Below are 22691 nucleotides of genomic sequence, written 5' to 3'. Positions count from 1 at the left end.
ATAAAAGTGAAAACCATTTCCGTTTCTGCTAATTGTTTATAGTAAGTATTTTGAAGAAAAATTTAAAATAAAATCAACGCTGTAATACATTAAATTTAATCGATTAGAAAGAAATATGATTTATTAACCGTTTCTGTTTTCATATACGGTGTATTTTATATTTTCAGTAAAGTTACAAAAGAATTTATCTAAACAATTGAATGCGATTCTATCTTTGCTTCATCGTAATTTTTACCAACTTTGAGGCAATCGGGGATATCTAAGCAATGCTAAATTACTGTTAAACACGACAAACACTGCGATGTATTGGTTACGTTCTTTAAATAGGTGTTTTATGTAACTGTTTACCGTGAGTTTCTATTACAAATTTATTTCAAATATTATTATCAATATAACTAGCAGAGCATTATTAAACCCCAATTAATGGAGCGGAGTAAAGTGCTTTATAAAATTGTGATGTCGTTTTAAGTCGCGATCTTCTCGACGTAAGATTTCTTTAAGTAACATAATGAGTATGTACATGGTTTACAATAATGAAACGAATAAAGCGTAAAACCTTTCCTTTCATTGTTATCCTAAAACCAAAGCCAAACAACGACAAAATTATAATGACTTAATTAAGTTGCTGAGTTTCAGTCAAAACTAAAACGGTGTCTCTATTATTGTAAGAGTACAGTTCGTATACAATCCCTAGAAATAACGCCATTGTTTTCATGTATTTTGCATTAAAAACGCTGAAAAAATTTCCAAATCCATTCCAGAAGAAATCCAAAAACTGAGATTAATATTCCATAAAGGTAAACATAGAAAACCGGTGATAGAAATCTCAGACTCAATCCTTTAGCGTCTAGTACATATTCTTTTTCCTTATGAAGAATTTCTCGAAATTGAAAAGAAACCCTTCTCTTTCTGAGTTCCATTTGTCGAGTTTCCATTATTCGTGCAATGCTGTTAACAAGAATAACGCGTATTACCATAAGTTCATAACTTATCTTCGAAGATAAGTTATGAGCTTATGGTATAACAGACCAACGAATATTTCAATATTCAAATTTAAACTCAACCTGCTTACAAAAGTTTGACTATACCTAATAATAGATGCAACATTAAAAGAGAAAACAAAAATTCCTTAGACAAATATACGAAAACGTTTCATTGTTAATTAAAAATAGAAAGATTTTAGCAGTCGACAGATTGCTTGCTTAGTTAGTTAACTATGTTATCAACTATATCTCGAGATTATCGCTAAATTTAAAGAATTTTTAAATCAAAAGAATTACGCTTGTACTTTAAAACTGTATAATCTCAGCAGTGTCGACAATGTTGCATCTCGAGCCAACACCAGGTGGGACTAGTCCAGAGTCCGATCGTAGTTGGCAACGTTACTACTAGTATAAGTATTTGGGGGTTGGCAGACATACGGTCTATTCTACTTTAGACGATACGTATCCAAATACTACTTTATATGAAAGATTTATCTTGAACTTACATATATTTTAGATTTTTACGGATCTTCACCGGTAGTTTTTTGTTGAATATTACGTGCGAACTAGGCATTTTGTATTCGATTTCTCCTTCGTGTAACAACTTTTTTTGTTTAGCAAAAATTGGACCAAACTTTATGAGAAGGTAGTCAACGTACTGCCTTGGATAAAATATAACGAACTTTCCTTTCAAAGCTTTCGTGAAATCCTGTGTTGTCAATCTGTCAAGATAATGTCCGTTTAAAGCCATTCTCTTTCGAAGTTTAACGTATGTTGAATCTTCTGATGTCTGAAATAAATGAAGGAAACAAATTTGCAAAAGAATAATCTCTTACATTTGTATCGTTACTCTTAATAACCGCACCTTCACTGTCTTCATGAACGCTCCTCCGTATAACATATAAGGCTGAATATCTGGTTTAGCAAACAAATCTTCAATACTGTCAACATAATTTGAACGTGAAATGACCATTTCTAACATCATGGAGCTATAATAGAACCAAACTATAAGAAACGACGCCAAAGTCCACGATCCAGTCAAAATCCGGTTTGGAATTCTGCGTCCCAAAACCGATAAATCCGCTAAAATCATTAAATTGAAGTTAGGCATTTAAAAAATAGTTACATCGAAAACAAAAAATACAAAATGTGAAACTAAACTCGCAGTGCATTTCTAAATACCATTTCAGTTATATTACAGACATATCAGTTGTTCCTATGCCGCAACTATCCTACTTCCCTTGCGCAAATTTTAAAACAACTTTGTAGTAAAGGGTTATATAATCTGTGCAGCACTGGGTCAGAGAAACTGCCACTGATTAGCTTGTCATACTCGACTCTTATATACCCCCAAGACAAAAGATCCGTGTCATAATCCCCCAATATTGAAAAAATACAAAATCTCGCTCTCTCTAAACAAAATCATTTTCCCCCATCCAAGGGAAGACTAATAAGTCCTCCACTCTCTAGACAAAATCCCCCCGTCGCAGAAAAGTACAATATCCATATAATGTAATACACCGAATGATTCAGCGATCTGGTGGTGTAATCAAAATTTAATTTGTTCACTTTCATTCGTTTATGTAATAATAATGTGTTAATAGCGTAAATAATGGAGAAAATTTGCAAATATGGAGCCATTTTGGAATTGTTAATAGGTGGTGTGTTTTGTACATTTAAGTTTGTAATATTTCCTCTAGTTATTGCAAGAACGTTTAATATTTAGGACGGACGCAAATATTTTTAATATGTAATTTGGGCATGTATTATAGTAAATTTTGTACAAGGCTAGGAGCGTATGATACTCTGTTTGAATATTGCATGGGGGATTTTATGACACGTGTAAGGGGATTGTGCCCTTTTTAGCCCTAATGGAGGGATTATATCCAGGGGGATTTGTCCTACATTCCCACACTCTATCATTGATCGAAAGGATATTTGCTACATGAACGTATCCTATATATTATATAATTGCTGCGAACTCTAGTTTAAATTGTTTATCATTTCAATACTTAACAATTTAAAATTAGATGAACCAAGATTATCCAGACCGTCCGAAATGCCTTTGAGTAGTTAATTTTGTGGTTTTTAAACCCTGGTCTTCCAGTAATGCAAAAATATGTGAAGGATACCAGCGCAATAGCCACTATGGTATAAAAATAAATGGCTGGGTCCAGCGTTAGAAGTTTCATGGGCTCACTAGTTGTTATATCTTCATCGTGAGAACCTACACTGTATATGGCCATGCCTAATTGAGACATTGGCAACGATTCGTCATGATATAATTTGGTTTTCCAATGTAAAACAGATATTCCCATATATATATCGAAGATCTGAAAAGGTTTTTAGGAATATTTTATACAAAAGTGTTTTTTTATTCAAACACGTAAAAAATTAGTAAAAAAAAAAGGCAATTTGTATCCATTATACACTCTTTTTATCTATCAAGCTTCAACCATTACTCATGATGTGTAACATAAAAAACAAATGACTTTAATAGAGGGATTGAAAGTAAGGATTCAAATAAATCAATTGCTTCGCTACAAAATATTTTATTTGCAAAACATTCGTATAGAAGCGACTCATGAAAAGGACAAATCTAATTGGAATAAAGTGAAAGAGGTAGGCCTAAAACGTTTCATCGTGGAATTGGTTTTTTGGTATTCGCAAATATTTCTTACCTATTGAACAAGCCTTCCTAAATAATTTTATCATAACCGCCTAGCCTAAAGAAATGTTATAAGATCTATACGTACTTCAGTCACAATTCCCCTAGAATAAACGTATCCCTTTGTAACTGGGAAATCTTTCTTCGTTCGTGACCTTCGTCGCATGGTGCTTACTATGTCTTCAAAACTCATAAATTTCCACCTATTTCAATTTGAGAAAGTTTGAAGGTTTACAAAAATACGCGACACAACAGATGTGCAAAAAAATGATTTTTAAAAGTAAATCTCGATTGAAAACGTGTTCGAATATTTTCAACTATTTCACTATAATGTTCAAATTATTAAAATTCCCTTGATTTGATATAATTTGAATATACATAAAAATGCCAAAATATTCGATTGATGCAAAAACCTTACCAATACAGTTTCTTTTTATGTCGGTATTTCCTTTTCCATAACTTTTTTGGACATGTTCTTTTTTAATTTATAATTACATGAATCTATATAACTATGAGTATACAGCTCTATCATATGCCCCTTCTATCATGTCGATTTGGTTTGGGTGTTACCCTCCTAGCTTTGACGCGTTTTGCGTAGCTCTAATAGCTAATCACGGGACAAGAGGAAGCGACGTTTCGAATTTACACACCCCCGGACTCCCCCTCCCTTCTCTCGCTCCTAACACTAGCAGACACGTGACTGATGTCTCCTTTCGCTAAGCCCCGCCTAAACCTTATCGAGAGGTTAGACAGCATAACGCAGCTTTATGTTCATAGTTATATAGATTCATGATAAATATTTAATCTATCGTAGAATAATCGTAGGTTTTCAAAAATTTCAAATTTGATTAAAGCATAGCGCGGCTCCAATGGATCCCCTACTAGGTGACTTTCCTCCTGAACTTCGGGTTTGGCTTGGCAAAGGCAAGTGGGCGGTATTTAAACATTCACGTATAAATCCCGCCCACAAATGCCTCCATCTTTGCCAAGCCAAAACTGGAGTTCGTAAGGAAAGTTAACTTGCAGGGGATCCACTGGAGCCGCGCTTTGCTTTAAGTTCTCGATTGTTTGCATACTGGTGCGCTACACAAGCATATTACCATGATATTACACAATAAAAACTTACGTGACATTTTTCGTATACGTAAACAAAATTCGAAGCATCAAAATTACATCTGAAGCGTAGGGACTATAAGCTTGATTTTCCATAAAGTTTGCCGATGCATGCATCTGTATAATGTATTCTATAATTTTCTTTTTTTTGCGAATACGTTTAATTTTTACAATTACCGATTCTATGGCGAACCTTAGGCAGGTATTGTTAGCCACAAGTGTTTCGCACATTTTCTGTTTTTGTTCTCTACTACTTAAAAGAATACTTGTTAAATATTTCAAGAATAACTGTTCCCAATTTCAAGTCTGTTCAGTATTGCGGAATTGAATCGTTAGGTTGCATTTCTCTGTTTGATTATAACGGGATAGCATAAGGGAAAGAGTATTTTGTTTTAAACTTTCATGAGCAATAGACAGAAAAAAATATTCGCCTACTAGTGGTTTATACCGCAATAGCTCGATCCATAAAATGCGGCAGAAATGATCCCCCCCCCCTCTGTTCCAGGCAAGGTTTTCAAAAATAAGCTCTTCTAAGTTCGAAACGACGAAAACAAACCAAATCCCGAGTCCCCCCGACCAATGACCCGCGAGCAGACGACATAAATGAATCTTACGTTGACTGGCAGCCATGTTTACTATAATTCCCCTAAAAAGCAAGGAGTACATGAATAGCGACAGTTTCCCGTCCAACATCGAATAGGATACAGCTTCCATGTTAAGTCTATGACAGAATTTTATGGATCGAGCTCTACACACCGTCTCTTCTCCAGAGGCACAAAAGTGTGGTCGATCATGATTGGTCAGAATATGTGGGCAACTTAGTAGAACGTTTTATACTAATAACCCTATGACTAGTTGGCCGTCAAAAACCAGGTGTTGCCATATGTTTTTCAACGTTTTACGATCAGGCGGGGAAATAAGGTTGATAATTATCAACTTAAATAGCAATAAAAACGGGCTAAGCCTTAACGGCGTTGTTGATAACAACAAGGACTCTATGCAGACGACAACTAAAAATAATAAAATCTCCATAGTTCAAGATTTCAAGTAGAATCAAGAATAATAAGAACCGAACTGAACTGACTTCAGTTCCAAAATTCAGTACTACTGAGGGAAAAACCATTTACAGGCGGTTTTTTTTTCGGTCTATTGAGAACAGCGCTTGACTGAGTTTTCTAAATGTAATGGTTAGATTGACATCATTATTTTAAAGAAATGTTCTTTATAATTATTGCAAATACGTTTACAATAAAGAATGGAAAATAGATTTTCATTTTTAAATTAAAAGTGTCTATGTCTTTTGTCTTATAATATTTGCAAGTTACCAAATTCAATTGAAAATGGAAAGCCTAGTTGTTTGAATTCCCTATTAGTTTCATACTATCGTTAGTATAGAGCATCGTTATTTATGTTTAAACTTTATTACCTGATACAAATCCCACGAAATGGGAGATACGAAAATAAGCTCTTTTCATACGCGAAATCTTAGGTGGCCGGGCTTATCTTACGTCTTTCAATTGCCTCCGATCAGCGGTACGCGACAATTTGGCCTCGCCGTTATGGTCTCGGGACAATTGGGTCTCGGGACAAATGGGTCTTGGGACAATTGGGTCTCGAGACCAATTGATACTAGATAACTGTTAATATGTAAATATTTTGGAAAAGGTGGCAGCTAATTAATAGGACAATATTTTGGAAAAGGTGGGAAATAATATTGGGACCATTGTTTTGGAAAAGGTGGGAAATAATATTGGGACCATTGTTTTGGAAAAGGTGGCAACTAATTATTGGGACCATTGTTTTGGAAAAGGTGGCAACTAATTATTGGGACCATTGTTTTGGAAAAGTTGGCAACTAATTATTGGGACCATTGTTTTGGAAAAGTTGGCAACTAATTATTGGGACCATTGTTTTGGAAAAGGTGGCAACTACACGATACGAATCAGTGTATAGGGAAATTCGCAGTTCATTCTCCAGAAGGCGAGAATGGAACGGCAGGATCTGTATTCTGTACCTATTTCATTATTAAACTTTCTTAATTTACACCAACCCAAATTAGGCGCTACCCTCCCTTTAAAAGTGCCTGATCTACTGAGTTTGTCATATAGTAATGCTTTAACATGAGCGCCTTGGAAAACATTGCAATATCTTTGTTTGAAATATATTCGGCAAAGAGACTTTTGGTTTGCAAGGCTAAAACGAAAAACCGCTATATAGGCGAATCCGCCAGGTTTTTTTTAAACAACTTAAAAAAATAGAAAAATTCAAACCTGGAAAATTCTATTAACCCATTGCAGACACCGTGAGAGAGATTACCGTGTGCTTACGAGTTTACAGTAGTTTGGAATAGTTTACAGTTTATGACCTCTCTCGTACATGATTATCCTCCGAGAAGTAGAATTAACCAATGGTGCATGGATGCCAATGATTGCCTATTTTTCCATAACCAACCAGTAATATCGTGCCAAGAGTATGCGAAAATCTGTGTGAAAATAAATTCGTTAATTTTGCTCAGCTTTGCGGGAATTATGTGGTATAAAACCCTCTTTAGTCTCAAAATGTGTCCAAAAAATCTCAAGGACTCCTTGTTTACCATAATCGAAGAATTAAAATATTCTTATGATTTTTGTGCTATCACCTATCACTAAATTTGCGTTTTTTACAGTCAAATAATATAGGTATTCAATTCAAATAAGTCTGTTTGAAGACACTAACTGGTCAATAATAAGAAATGGGATTTTTTAACTAAGTTAAAGCAATGATTTACCAGTACCTGTTTAATTTCTTCAGTTTTTTTCCTTTTTTCTACTTCTTCGGTATTTTCCTAAGTCAAGTGATTAGGCTCACTCTTCTTCTTTGACTTTAGCTTTAAACTATAACCGTTCTTAACTAAATCTTTCGCGGATTCATTTTGGCTCCTGGTTCATCTGAACGCAGTGTCATCTGTGACTTTATAAAATAACATATTCCAACTTTAAATACATCTATCAAGTGTTCGCCTAACATGGATTACGTTTTATTTTAGCATCAGATAACTAAAAGTTGTTTTCGTTGTATTTTAAAGGGTACTTATTTCCTTCACATCTATTTTAAATTGCCCAAGCTGCGGGAAGCAATTCGGGCTGCAGTTGAGCCACACTTTACATTATAGAGTTGCGTGTAGGAAAACTCATTATAATATCACGAAACTTTCTCGTTATAAGATCGAATTATTATGTAGATTATGAACATTACTCGCCATGTTCTGAATATTTAAAATAAAACACGCGCGATATATGCTATCGAATTAAATATATTCTTTCCGAATTTGCAATTTAACAAGCTATTTCTAACAAACAAATGTAAATTTCACCAAAAGGTATCGTTATACGAACGAATCATCATGAATAGTTTGGTCATTATGCACATTTGATAACGTATCGCGCGAGTTGTTAATGTATGTTAATAACACTTTTTAGGTTTTGTTGTTTTCTATTAAAAACGAATTGGTGTCTGAATTTGCAATTTTATAATCTACCTCTAGCATACAATTTCTCCAATCCACGATTTTTTGGTTTCACAAAAAAAGAAAATGATAACGCTTAACCAGATACCTAGAACTTCCCATATAGGGTGTTTCTTCCTTTATTTTTGGTCATATGACGAATTAGTAAACTCCAGATAATTTTCATTAAGTTTAAAGGGATACATAAATGTTTTGGATTTTATGTATTTAGTCTTTCCCTTAAATATTACCTGTCCGTGTAAGAGTGTCAGAGTGACAGCTGGACTCAGCGGACGCAGCCTGAAAATTCTGACTTAGCTTTGTTCGGGTTTGTTTGTTTGTTTATTTGTTAATTTAGTAGCCCTACATGACAGTTAATTGAAGAATAACTTTCTGTTTTTGTTCAAGAAAAGAGGAGTTGACTGTGGGGCGGCTAGGACATTTTGACTCGGCACAGGACTGACCATAAGTAGACACATACCAGTCGTTGGAAAGTTATGGCGAGCCAAAGCGGACAAAATTCGAAATTCGCTCTCCCTCCTTAGATATTTCGCGCTCTCCCTCCTTATAATACCCTCGCTCCCTCTCCTTAAACCTCGCACCCTCCCTTCAAAACCTTCCCTCTCTTTCAAAAACTCGCTCCCTCCCTTCAAAACCTTCCCTCTCTTTCAAAACCTCGCTCTCCCTCTTTTTAATACCCCCGCTCCCTCTCTTTAAACCTCGCTCCCTCCCTTCAAAACCTTCCCTCTCTTTCTAAACCTCGCTCTCCCTCCTTATAATACCCTCGCTCCCTCTCTTTAAACCTCGCTCCCTCCCTGCAAAACCTTCCCTCTCTTTCTAAAACTCGCTCCCTCTCTTTAAACCTCGCTCCCTCCCTTCAAAACCTTCCCTCTCTTTCTAAACCTCGCTCTCCCTCCTTATAATACCCTCGCTCTCCCTCTTTATAATACCCTCGCTCCCTCTCTTTAAACCTCGCTCCCTCTCCTTATAAAAGCCTCGCTCTCCTTCCTTATAATACCCTCGCTCCCTCTCCATATAAAAGCCTCGCTCCCTCTCCTTATAAAAGCCTCGCTCTCCCTCCTTATAATACCTTCGCTCCCTCTCCTTATAAAAGCCTCGCTCCCCCTCTTCATAATAGACTCGCTCCCCCTCTTTATAATAGACTCGCTCCCCCTCTTTATAATAGACTCGCTCCCCCTCTTTATAATAGACTCGCTCCCCCTCTTTATAATAGACTCGCTCCCCCTCTTTATAATAGACTCGCTCCCCCTCTTTATAATAGACTCGCTCCCCCTCTTTATAATAGACTCGCTCCCCCTCTTTACAATAGCCGCGCTCTCTCCTCGGAAAAAACGGTCGCTCTCTCCCCTCAGGAAAACGGTCGCTCTCTCCCCTCAAGATAACGGTCGCTCTCTCCCCTCAAGATAACGGTCGCTCTCTCCCCTCAAGATAGCGTCCGGCCTTGCTTGTTTTTTATCGTTGCCTTCCACAGTACATTTTTTTATTGGGATGCGCTATTTTGCAAAGCCATACAGTTGCGGTGAAGATATTCAAACAGTTCGTGCTACTTTGCAGACCGTAGTTCAGGAGACTCATACTGCAGACTCTGTATAGGTTGGAATTATATTCAAATTATTACGGATAATTACAGATAATTATAAAATAAAGTGCAAAATAAACTAAAATCTTATTATCCATATTTTTTTCATGTAATACCATGCCAATTTTCTGGGTAATTTTAAAATAAAGTGACGTAGCTTATGTTTAATAAGACAAAGCTCTGGTGCTTAACTATGCAAACGTTAGCTCACACGATTGTCAGATATTGAAGAGGTAATTTCGGAAATTAATCGGTTACAAGCATGCTTGTTGTAGTGTTTTTCGACAGTCATTTAGGCGGTCCAAAACAGTCCGAAAATTAGTGAGTGCACTTTTCGGCAAATTGCAAAATGAATTAATTAATCTTCATTAACAAATTAATTCTAATATCAATTTTGCCTGTAAGTTGTACTCAAGCATTTATTGTGCAACTTTAGAAATAATTGCTTTTGTGTTTTGAATTTAATTAACTTTAAGGTATGTTTCCATTTCTCCCCATCTCAGATTGGTGGTTGCCCATTTCCGCACATTTTTATTTTTCACACCTTAAAAACCCATAGCCCGTTTCCGCACAATTTTTCATAACCCATTTCCGCACAGTTTAATAAAAAAAAAACAAAAAAAACCATTTTTACTTTCTTTTAGAAACCTTAAGCTTGGGCTGCTGACTCATTGGAACGTAAATAGGAAAAATATGAGGTTTTATGATTATAAAATTTTCGATACTATTTAACGATAGATTTAATTTTGATACAGATTTTACAAACGGTATTTAAAAAATGCTCCCTTTACTTCTATTTTTTTTAACAAAAACACACTTAATTTAATGCTAACGTCTATCAATACACTTTTCTTTATAGATAGTGATATTGCAATGGTCAAATCACAAGTTTAATAGGATACCTCTATTGTAGCATGACCTAACTGAACCAAACCGAACCCTAACCCCAACCGAACCCTAACCCCAACCGAACCCGAACCAAACCGAACCCTAACCCCAACCGAACCCGAACCAAACCGAACCCTAACCCCAACCGAACCAAACCTAACCTAACCGTAACCGAACCGAACCAAACCTAACCCTAATCGAACCTAACCCCAACCGAAGCCGAACCAAACCGAATCCAACCCTAAACGAACCGAACCTAACCTAGCCAAAACCTAACCGAACCAAACAGATCCTAACCTAACCTAGCCAAAACCTAACCGAACCAAACAGAACCTAACCTAACCTAGCCAAAACCTAACCGAACCAAACAGAACCTAACCTAACCTAGCCAAAACCTAACCGAACCAAACAGAACCTAACCTAACCTAGCCAAAACCTAACCGAACCAAACAGAACCTAACTGTGTGGGAATGGGTTATGGTAAAAGATGGTGAACTAAAATTTTAATGTAGAAATGGGTTATAAAAAGTGTGCGGAATTGGGCTATGATTCTCGAAAATTGTGCGGAAATGGGTATCCTCGCTCAGATTTCCCAATCGGATTTTTTCTCCCAATTTTTCAGATTCCCATTTTCCCCGAAACCACGTTCCTCCCAAAGCTCTTAGATACAGAATTTAGCAAGGTGGAATTGATTAGGTTCGTTGCAGTTGTAATTGATTACTTTAGGCTATGTTTGGTTGTAATTGATTAAATTAGGTTAGATTTGGTCGGAATTGATTAAATTTGAAAAGGTTGGATTTGGTTGGCATTGATTAAAGTAGATTTGGTTATCTTTGGTTGGAATTGAACAAATTAGATTAGTATTGGTTTGATTTGACTGGATTTGATTTATTGAAGTAATGTTTCACTGGGTTTGAATAAATAAATTCAGGTTAGGTTTGGTTGAAATTGATTAAATTAGGTTAGGTCAGGTTTTTTTTAAATTGATTAAATTCGGTTAGGTCAGGTTTGGTGGTAAGTGAATAAATAAGGTTAGATTTGGTTGGAATTCATTATTATAAAATTTCCGTCAGATGGCGCGGCGCTCGAGCCCTGGCGGTGATTCTGCAAACCCGTGTATGGCGCCCTAGACTCAATGGGAGTAGTTTTCAGACCGTCCGCAAGTGGCGCGGATTAGAACTCGCAAGAAACTCTTTGGAATTCAATAGAACACGCAAGAAACTCTTTGGAATTCAATGGAACTCGCAAGAAACTCTTTGGAATTCAATAGAACTCGCAAGAAACTCTTCCGAATTCAATAGAACTCTCTCGTATTCAGAAGATCTCTTGCGAACTCAGCAAAATTCGAACTCAGGGTTACACAAAAAAATGAAGTGTCTACCCCCTCGCAATTAAGATTGTACGAACTGTACTTCTTTTTGTTCTAATATCTTTATACTTTTGGTAATACCATAAGTTAATTATCCTCCTCTAAGTACACAAAACGCTATGCTTCCTATGGCAATAGTGTCTGTCTGGATTCCTTTACAAAGACCCTATACCCTATCCGTAACATGTATCAACTCAGCATTAATACAAAATTGTGCTGTATGAGCTAGCGCTTCCTACATATTCCTTACTACGCTTTAGGCCTGAAACCTGCTTCGAACTCGCCAGAGAGAAGAATTTTGGGGTTCGGTTTGAAAAATGCTTTCCCCCCAATACCCTACGCGAGAGATAAAAATACGAATTATTTATTATATATTATTATATATTATTTTATAATTATCTGTAATTATCCGTAATAATTTGAATATAATTCCAACCTATACAGAGTCTGCAGTATGAGTCTCCTGAACTACGGTCTGCAAAGTAGCACGAACTGTTTGAATATCTTCACCGCAACTGTATGGCTTTGCAAAATAGCGCATCCCAACAAAAAAATGTACTGTTGAAGGCAACGATAAAAAACAAGCAAGGCCGGACGCTATCTTGAGGGGAGAGAGCGACCGTTATCTTGAGGGGAGAGAGCGACCGTTATCTTGAGGGGAGAGAGCGACCGTTATCTTGAGGGGAGAGAGCGACCGTTTTCCTGAGGGGAGAGAGCGACCGTTTTTTCCGAGGAGAGAGCGCGGCTATTGTAAAGAGAGGGAGCGAGTCTATTATAAAGAAGGGGAGCGAGTCTATTATAAAGAGGGGGAGCGAGTCTATTATAAAGAGGGGGAGCGAGTCTATTATAAAGAGGGGGAGCGAGTCTATTATAAAGAGGGGGAGCGAGTCTATTATAAAGAGGGGGAGCGAGTCTATTATAAAGAGGGGGAGCGAGTCTATTATAAAGGGGGGGAGCGAGTCTATTATAAAGAGGTGATCGAGTCTATTATGAAGAGGGGGAGCGAGGCTTTTATAAGGAGAGGGAGCGAGGGTATTATAAGGAGGGGGAGCGAGACTTTTATAAGGAGGGAGAGCGAGGCTTTTATAAGGAGAGGGAGCGAGGCTTTTATATGGAGAGGGAGCGAGGGTATTATAAGGAAGGAGAGCGAGGCTTTTATAAGGAGAGGGAGCGAGGTTTAAAGAGAGGGAGCGAGGGTATTATAAAGAGGGAGAGCGAGGGTATTATAAGGAGGGAGAGCGAGGTTTAGAAAGAGAGGGAAGGTTTTGAAGGGAGGGAGCGAGGTTTAAAGAGAGGGAGCGAATTTTAGAAAGAGAGGGAAGGTTTTGCAGGGAGGGAGCGAGGTTTAAAGAGAGGGAGCGAGGGTATTATAAGGAGGGAGAGCGAGGTTTAGAAAGAGAGGGAAGGTTTTGAAGGGAGGGAGCGAGGTTTAAAGAGAGGGAGCGAGGGTATTAAAAAGAGGGAGAGCGAGGTTTTGAAAGAGAGGGAAGGTTTTGAAGGGAGGGAGCGAGTTTTTGAAAGAGAGGGAAGGTTTTGAAGGGAGGGTGCGAGGTTTAAAGAGAGGGAGCGAGGGTATTATAAGGAGGGAGAGCGCGAAATATCTAAGGAGGGAGAGCGAATTTCGAATTTTGTCCGCTTTGGCTCGCCATAGAAAGTCGGGTAGACTGCAAACAGACAAGTCGACCGCGGACTTCGTTGTGCTGCTAGAGTCATGAATCTAAAACATCGTGTAGGAAGCTTGAAAATGCTAAGACTAATTTTGCAAAGCTTTATTTAAATGCACTATTTCAAATGTTTCATCGAAATGTTCGAAAACCTTAAAATTTTAAACAGTATATTTAAATAACACTTAATTGCAAAGCACTTGATTTAATAGAAGAAGCCAGTGGTTTACAGAAAGTAATCTAGATCCGGTACGGCTGAACATGATCAATGTCCATGGAATACCCTTCGAAAAATACTTTCTACTATTCTACTTTCTACTTAACAAATATTATCCTCATATTTCCCTTATTTTCTGATTCATTGTCATATGTTGATACTAGTTGATTTTCAGAGATTATCTACGTGAAGCACATTTTCCCTACACTTCGAGCACTTTGATAACCTTTAGGTAAGAAATTCCAAGCGCGGTTTGCGCCGGTGTTTTTGTCGTTTTTCCAGGCATCCAGTTCCGCTAATGACAACGCTATCACGGATTCGACGGAAGGAGGGGCTTGGAATTGACCTTCAATATGTCTTTCTTCCAACATTTCCATTATAAAGAACGCTTTACTGTAAAAATCCAAGGGCTATAAAAGCGTTTTACCCAATGCCAAGGCTTAGTGCTAAGGCGCTACTTTATACATGATATATTATTAATTTGTGGTTATCAAAATATTTTACGCGACAAACATTTGAAGTTCTTTAAAAAGGTGTTTTATATAACTGTTTACCGTAAGTTTCTATTACATATTTTTTTCAAATAGTATTATCAGTTTCGCTAGCAGAGCATTAATAAACACCAATTAATGTAGCGGAGTAAAGTGCTTTATCAATTTGTGATGTCGTTTTAGGTGGCGATCTTCTCGACTTGAGATTTCTTTAAGCAGCATGATGAGTATGTACATGGTTTAAAATAATGTAACGAATAAAGCTTTAAACCTTTCCTTTCATTGTTATCCTAAAACCAAAGCCAAACAACGACAAAATTATAATGACGTAATTAAGCTGCTGAGTTTCATTCAAAACTGAAACGGTGCCACTATTATTGTACGAGTACAGTTCGTATACAATCCCTAGAAATAACGCCATTGTTTTCATTTATTTTGCATTAAAAACGATGCAAAATTTTCCAAATCCATTCCACAAGAAATCCAAAAACTGAGAATAATATTCCATAAAGGTAAACATAGAAAACCGGTGATAGAAATCTCAGACTCAATCCTTTAACGTCTTGTACATATTCTTTTTCCGTGTGAAGAACTTTTCGAAAACGAAAAGAAACCCTTCTCTTTCTGAGTTCCATTTGTCGAGTTTCCATTATTCGTCCAAAGCTGTTAACAAGAATAATGCTAGAGAATATAGACCTCCGTATACCGATAAGATTATCGGTATACGGTGGTACTGTGAGGAGGAGGGGGGTCATTTCTTCCCCCTTTTCGTTCTTCTCGCTCTAGATGGTACCGTGTCAGAGGGAGGAAATATGGTAATATCCTATTGGATAGAATCCCGTTGGATCGAATTCAAATTTCTAAAATTGTAGCCAAATTTAAAACAATTTATAGCCCAAAGAGCGATTTTCTACTGAATGGGAATATTTAAATGGAAGAGCTTTCGACTGAATGGGATGGGTTTACACATATAAAATCATAGCGTTTTCCTTGAGTTGCCGGGCTCCAGTAGCGCAATGGATATAGTGATTTGGATGATCGAAGAAGTTAAGCAGCATCGATCGCCGTCAGTACTTGGGAGGGAGATCTCTTAATGGTAAGGTTAGATTACGTTAGGTATGGTTAGGTTAGGGTTAGACAATTTCCAAAAATGGAAGTTATTTTCTGAAATTTATTGAAGAATGTTATTGGTGAACACATATTATTTGCTGCAGTATCAAGAAGTTTAATAAGAAAATCAATTTTATTTTTAGGTTAGGTTAGGTTTGGTCAGGTTAGGTTAGGTTAGGTTAGGTTAGGTTAGGTTAGGTTAGTTTAGGTTAGGTTTGGTTAGTTTAGGTTAGGTTTGGTTAGGTTTGGTTAGGTTAGGTTAGGTTTGGTTAGGTTAGGTTAGGTTAGGTTAGGTTAGGTTAGGTTTGGTTAGGTTAGGTTAGGTTAGGTTTGGTTTGGTTAGGTTAGGTTAGGTTAGGTTAGGTTAGGTTTGGTTAGGTTAGGTTAGGTTAGGTTAGGTTTGGTTAGGTTAGGTTTGGTTTGGTTTGGTTAGGTTGGTTTGGTTAGGTTAGGTTAGGTTTGGTTAGGTTCGGTTAGGTTAGGTTTGGTTAGGTTAGGTTAGGTTTGGTTAGGTTTGGTTAGGTTAGGTTAGTAATATTTTATAAATCATTTAACAATGTTACGCCTTTTCCAAAATATTGAAATTTAGCTTCATTGACTTCTCAAATAATATGCCTTTTCCAAAACATTACTGTTATGTTAGGTTAGGTTTGGTTTGGTTTGGTTAGGTTAGGTTAGGTTAGTAATATTTTATAATTCATTTAACAATGTTACGCCTTTTCCAAAAGATTGATGTTTAGCTTGATTGACTTCTCAAATAATATGCCATTTCCAAAACATTACTTCTATGTTAGGTTAGGTTTGGTTAAATTAGGTTAGTAATAATTTATAAATCATTTAACAATGTTACGTCTTTTCCAAAATATTGAAATTTAGTTTCATTGACTTCTCCAAAAATATGCCTTTTCCAAAACATTACTGTTATATTAGGTTACGTTTGGTTTAGTATTTTCTGCAATAACAAGAAGTTTAATAGGAAAATCAATAGAAAAATAGGATTGAAAGGAAAATTCATGATTGGAAAACCGCCCAAATTGCGGTATTCGGTCTAATGGGATTCGGTCGAACGAGACATTCGATCCAATGGGATTCGACCCAATGGTAGACAATCAGGAAATATGGTTGGAGGGGGTTGACGACACTTATCACGTGATGTTGTTGGCGGGAAATTTGAATTTATTTTTAGTGTATAGGTATGACGTCACGTGACTTGGTGACGGTGCTCAGTGTCCATAGTGGTAATATTTTGGTGTATCTTTAGGATATTGTATACATTTAGAGGATCTGAAGAGTATTTGATGGCACTTGTGTGTGTTAATACAGATAGAAAACTAATTAAACCACGTTAATTCACACAGTAAAAAATTTTATTTAAAAAATTTATAAAACGTTTATTTAAACGTACAGACGACTAGTTTCGCTTCTATTCAGAAGCATCTTCAGGTCTGGTCTGGCTTCTCTTTCCGTGCGTTAGATTACGACTACGTCGGCCCCCCTCCCTCGTCTAATTTGTCGTTTCCACCCCCATACCAAAGTTCAGTCAAATAGCTGGCAGGGCCATTGTCTTTATTTAATGATGTTTTTTGTGTTCTTTTTTTTTTTTTTTTATTAATATGGAGCGATTCCCTAAGGTTTAATTTTAAGTAATGGTCTACTACGGTGATAGACTTTGCTTTTTCAAAAAGTATTTTGTGGTCGCTGTTTTCGTTGATATGTTCGGCTAGCGCAGATGAATCGATTTTTTTATTTTTAATATCATTTTTATGTTCGTTAAATCTAAATCGGAAGTTACGCCTCGATTGTCCCGTGTATGATTTACCGCAAGAGCAAAATATTTCGTAGACACCATGTTTGTCTAGTAGGCTTATCTTGTCTTTCAAGGATCCAAAGATCGTTTGCATTTTGTTGGTGGGTTTAAAAACTGGCTTTATATTATTGTTACTAAAAAAGTTTCCAATCCGCTGGCTACGAGAATTAAACGGAAGTATCACGAAATCGGATTTTTTGTAATCGGATTTGAGTTTTGTATTGCGGTTAATTTTGTTTCTGTTTAAAATTCTATCGAAACCTCTATTGAGAGTAGAGCTAGGGAAACCCCTGTTGTCCGCTATGGCTCTGATAAAGTTTATTTCTTTCTCGAGGGAAATGGAATTAGAGCAAACATTTACTGCTCTTGTCAGAAAGGTGTAAAAAGCTGTAAGTTTTTGGTTAGTAGGATGGCACGACTCCCAGTGAGGTGGGATTGATACCGAGAAGGGTTTACGGTACACTGAAGTGTTAATTTGGTTATCAGTTTTTTCAATAAGGACATCTAAGAAGGGGATGGAGTTATTAGATTCGATTTCTAATGTGAATTTAATGTTGTGGTCTATAGAATTAAGGAATTGTAAGAAAGTGGTTAAATTCTCGTTTGTATCTGACCATTTGCACAGTATGTCGTCGACATAGCGTTTCCAAAAACAAATGGGGAATGGGGATGTGTTAATAATCTGGGATTCCAACTTATTCATATAAAGGTCACAGAGGAGCGGAGACAGGGGGCTGCCCATGCCAAGACCTGATTTCTGGGTATAGATTTTATCATTAAATTTAAAAAATGGGCTTCTGGTGCACAGGGTAACTAAGTCTATAATATCCTCAAGTTCTAAAGGGTTGAACTTTGCTTTTAAAAGGCGCTGGCGTAATTCGGCTATGGCTCCGTCTACTGGGACTTTCGTAAACATACTAACTACATCGAAAGACACCAGTAGGTCGTTGGGTTCTAAAGCTAAATTATTAATGTCATTCATTAGATGTTTAGTGTTTCTCAAGGTGTGTGGGTGTTCTTTACATAAGAAAAATAGTTTTTTAGAAAGGAATTTAGCTATTTTGTGAGTCGATGAGCCCATACTATCGACTATGGGCCTGAATTTAAGAGGGGTTTTATGTATTTTGGGCAACGCATACATTCTTGGAGTTATGAAGTTACTTGGGATGAGAGATTTTTTCTGTTTATCTTCTAATGTTAGGCAGTTTTTCACTGTTGCTTTAACCCGCGTGTGGAAAGTTCTAGTAGGGTCGCGTTTTGTTAATTCGTACGTGTTTGGATCACTAAGCATTTTCGTGACATTGTTCACGTAGTCGTGTTTATTGAGCAGGACGATGCAACCGCCTTTGTCAGCGCGAGTGATAAGAAGGTCTTTGTTTTCTTTGAGTTCTTTGAGTGCTAGTTTATCACTTTTTGTTAAATTATTACAAGGGCGGGGAGTCTTGTCTTTTAAGGCATTGATGCACTGTGACCTGACTTTCTTTTTGACTGTAGTGTCTGTGATAGAGTTAAGTCCTACTTCTATGTCGGCAATTAATTCGTGTTCGTTAAAGGAGGGGTCATAAACTGCGAAGTTGAGGCCTTTCGATAGTAATTGGAATTGGTCTTGCGTTAAGACGTGCGTTGATTTGTTAATGATTATAGGGTTCTCTAACAGCTTAAGTTGATCCGAGCTAAGTTTAGGATTATTATTATTCGCGCACGTAGGTGTTATTGGTTTGTTAAGTAGGTTGTTAAGCTTGATTTGTAAAAAATTTTCTTTTACTTGCAGTTGGTTATGTTGGTGCGCGTATAGGTTGTTGATTCTGGAAAGCGAAACCTATCGCCTTCATCTACAACATCAACCCGATCAGACCACCATGGATCCAGCCAATTTCTCCCATTTATGGAGTATGTTTACGAAAGTCCCAGTAGACGGAGCCATAGCCGAATTACGCCAGCGCCTTTTAAAAGCAAAGTTCAACCCTTTAGAACTTGAGGATATTATAGACTTAGTTACCCTGTGCACCAGAAACCCATTTTTTAAATTTAATGATAAAATCTATACCCAGAAATCAGGTCTTGGCATGGGCAGCCCCCTGTCTCCGCTCCTCTGTGACCTTTATATGAATAAGTTGGAATCCCAGATTATTAACACATCCCCATTCCCCATTTGTTTTTGGAAACGCTATGTCGACGACATACTGTGCAAATGGTCAGATACAAACGAAAATATGTCTGGAAAGTTATCTAATATGATTTCAGGATGTCCTATAGGTATCTTGGTGGTTTTGTTAATGAATGGGTATAGACTTGTGAAATCCACGTAATGAATTCGCTCCGATCCTGTTGTTTTATGGTATAGTTTTGTTGCGCAACATCTCCCCCCGAAGAATGCATCACGGGGGTCTAATCTTTTTACTATTTTAGGCTTAATATCATTACATTTTAAAAACTCTATTATTTCTGGTTTATTTAATTTTTCCTTCTGCCAGTCACACTCCCACTTGACATTCACTATATAATTGAGGGATTCTAATGTGGCTAGCACGTTCATGCTTCTAAAATATCTGGAATTCAAAGTCTGTGCAGGATCTCCATGCAAAGCCTTGTTTCTGTTTAAGGGAAAGTGTATTTTACACCCATGATAGAAACACCCCCAGTACTCGAATATTTCCTTGTTGATTTCACAAAATCCGTCTACTTTGAGTTTTTGTATTCTGGTTTCTTTACCTCTAAAGGATGATTGGATAGATATATTTCGTTTGTGCGCGGTCCACTCTAACCATTCTATAGCCCCTATGGACTGATTTACGCTAAGTCTGTAATAATTAGCGGGTATGATGCCTATAGTATCAGGTTTAAGATAATTCCTGCGAAATACGTAAGAGCAAACGCCAGGAAGAGTAATAGCGCCGCAATTAAAGAGTAGTGTACGAAAAGTTAAACAACCTAGGAATAGTAAAACCGTATCGTTCTCACAATAATAATTTAGTTCCTTCAAGAAGTCGAAACCTTTACCTTTACTATCTTCGGAGCTATGCCATTTTAAGAAGATATCTAAATTTTTCCTTGTAAAATATTGACAACCATACGCTTCGATAGGGGGGAGATTATTTTCTATAACATAGTTGGTTTCATCCTGTCTATCTACATCAAAATTGTGTTCTGTTACATTGAATAAAAAATGTGGAAAATACCCTTTAGCGACGTCTGATATACCAAAAGTAGCGGGAAACTTTGCTAAGGCTACAGGAATGAAATTATAAGAATCCAGAAATAACAAGTTAAACAATTTCATTTCTAAAATTCGAGTTCCGTTAATTTTCAAAGATGGAACGAATTTTTCATCTCGATTAATGATTTCTCGAATTAGTAATTGATTATCATAATTACTTCCAAAATGTGACAGTATGATGACGTTCTTAACGGCATGCAATTGCATTAAATAATCTAAAAATAAAGATATAGGATTACCGCCTGAAAATTGTTGTTTACGCCTACCAAACTGACTACACATAATACAATTAAAATTTAGGGATGTTTCATCTATACAATGCTCACACACGGTTATACTGACTAACAGGATAGCCTGGTGTTCATAGGCTCCTAACTTTTCCTGACATACCTTCGTTTGTATGCATTCTACGTCAAAGAAAATATACATAAGGTTAGGCTGATTAGGTCTAGGCTTTTTAACGGATGGCACTTTCAGAGGTTTATCTTTGATAACCTGGATATAACATAAGTGATTGCTAGGTTGATATTTCTTACAAACCTGACAAAATATCTCACGACACGTATGCGTCTCAGTTCTTCGGGAAAAATCAATAATTTGTAAACAGTCTTTACAGTGAAAAAGACGCTCACATAGGGACTTTTTATTGCTTGAAGATGCTAAGTGGCTTTGATAGCATTCATCGCCTAAGAATTTTCGTAAACAAGACCCACAAGCTTTCTGGGGTCCTTGGCAGATATTGGGTCTCATGCAACTAAAACAAAAGTCATTACATTTATGGGACTGTATTCGCCAATAGGGTACGAGACATTTTTCACAGAATCGGTCGTGATTAAAAAGTGGTCTTAATTTTATAATAACGTTATAATGGTTATTTTCATTCAATAAAAAGAGGCGGGGCCTAGTATCACTAGGATCATTTTCACCTAAAATCAAGATAGGAACGCTATTTTCGAATTTGTAGACGAAAATCGAATACTGATTTAAATGAGTTTTGAACTTATCAAACGATTCGGCAGTCCCACACTCACTAACCCTTACTCCTGCCTTAAGACATAGTTCTAAAGCAGCTTCTTTCTGCATTTTGTTCTCATCTATAGCTTTAGATATTGATTCGTAATGGGTTTTCAACGCTTTGTTGTTTTTGTTGTTCATGTAGTCACGATGAGAAACAGCTACACAAAGGGATTGGGCTAAACACAGGTTATCGGAATTGACTATACGTACAATACCTCGCCTATCTTTACAGAATAGATTGAAAGGTTTAATGCCTCGGGGCGCAGATAGGGTCTTGCCCTCGGGCAGTCTTACAATGCTAAAAATAATTTTAACAGGACCTAGGAAAAATGCTTCCATTTCGTCATCATAAAGCATAACACTAAGCTGGTCAAAAAGAATATTAGGGTCGACTTGATCTGCTCTTTTAAAGGATAATTCTAGTTCGGACCTACAAATATTTGCCGCACTCTTTAAAGTAATTTGGACGTAATCTGTAGGCCTGTATTTACTAAGAACACATTTGGTTACGGTGCATACACTAGCGACGGGATCTTCAGTAACTCTAAGAACTAACTCTCGACCATACATGTTAAAATGTTTATAAAATCTCTCACTTTGACCTAGTATCTCGCAAGAAGGTAGGTTCTCAATAGGTGTGGGCTGGTCCGTTTCTCCTCCTCCCCATTGTACGTCGATATCATCGTCAAAAATCGTCTCTTCAGAACCGTTCTCCCTCGGTAAGGTATCGTTCAATAGTGTCTCCTCTGCGTGTGGTCCTTGATCTTTTCCGTCTAAAAATGCGGCTATCTCTTTGTCATATTGCGAGCTGTTGAAGTCGGCGATTTGAAATTCTTCGTGTATACCCAGCTCAATTGCTTCTTGTCGTTTCGCTAGGCGATCTACGTATTCGGTTCTTAAGGGGCTAGGAATTAGATTCCTTAGGTTTTCCAATTCTTCTAGGGTATTACAGTCCTCTGGTGCTCGAGCAACTGTTTTCATATACTCGAGTAAGTCGAGGCAAGCTTGAATGACATTTAAGTCACCCTGTACTACGAGTTGTGGTAGAGTCTGCGGTCCGTAC

At 37.1% G+C, this 22691-nt stretch overlaps 1 protein-coding gene across 3 annotated transcripts; it reads right to left on the bottom strand.

The window, feature by feature from the left end:
• Positions 1-100: 100 nt before the first annotated feature.
• On the bottom strand, positions 101-7891 carry LOC149679040 (uncharacterized). Of its 3 annotated transcripts, XM_089837229.1 has the most exons (9): positions 7538-7891; positions 5200-7246; positions 4942-5111; positions 4778-4881; positions 3740-3854; positions 3001-3316; positions 1849-2066; positions 1490-1773; positions 101-948 (listed from the first exon to the last, which is right to left on the bottom strand). In XM_089837229.1, the coding sequence occupies exons 3-9, from the start codon at positions 4993-4995 to the stop codon at positions 726-728; spliced, it is 1314 nt and encodes a 437-aa protein (XP_089693355.1). In that variant the 5' UTR covers positions 4996-5111; positions 5200-7246; positions 7538-7891; the 3' UTR covers positions 101-725. The 3 variants fall into 3 exon arrangements, with proteins under 3 accessions (XP_089693355.1, XP_089693353.1, XP_089693354.1); XM_089837227.1 differs by having other exon boundaries at positions 4942-7246; XM_089837228.1 differs by lacking the exon at positions 7538-7891 and having other exon boundaries at positions 4942-7408.
• Between the last annotated feature and the right edge of the window lie 14800 nt (positions 7892-22691).

The sequence above is a fragment of the Phalangium opilio genome, unplaced genomic scaffold (assembly GCF_054372755.1).
Source record: "Phalangium opilio isolate 3A_F unplaced genomic scaffold, DU_Popi_V2 ptg000042l_1, whole genome shotgun sequence".
In the NCBI taxonomy this organism is placed as follows: Eukaryota; Metazoa; Arthropoda; class Arachnida; order Opiliones; family Phalangiidae; genus Phalangium; species Phalangium opilio.
Note: the sequence above shows the minus strand (reverse complement) of the source record. Positions and strands in the feature narration are given on the sequence as shown.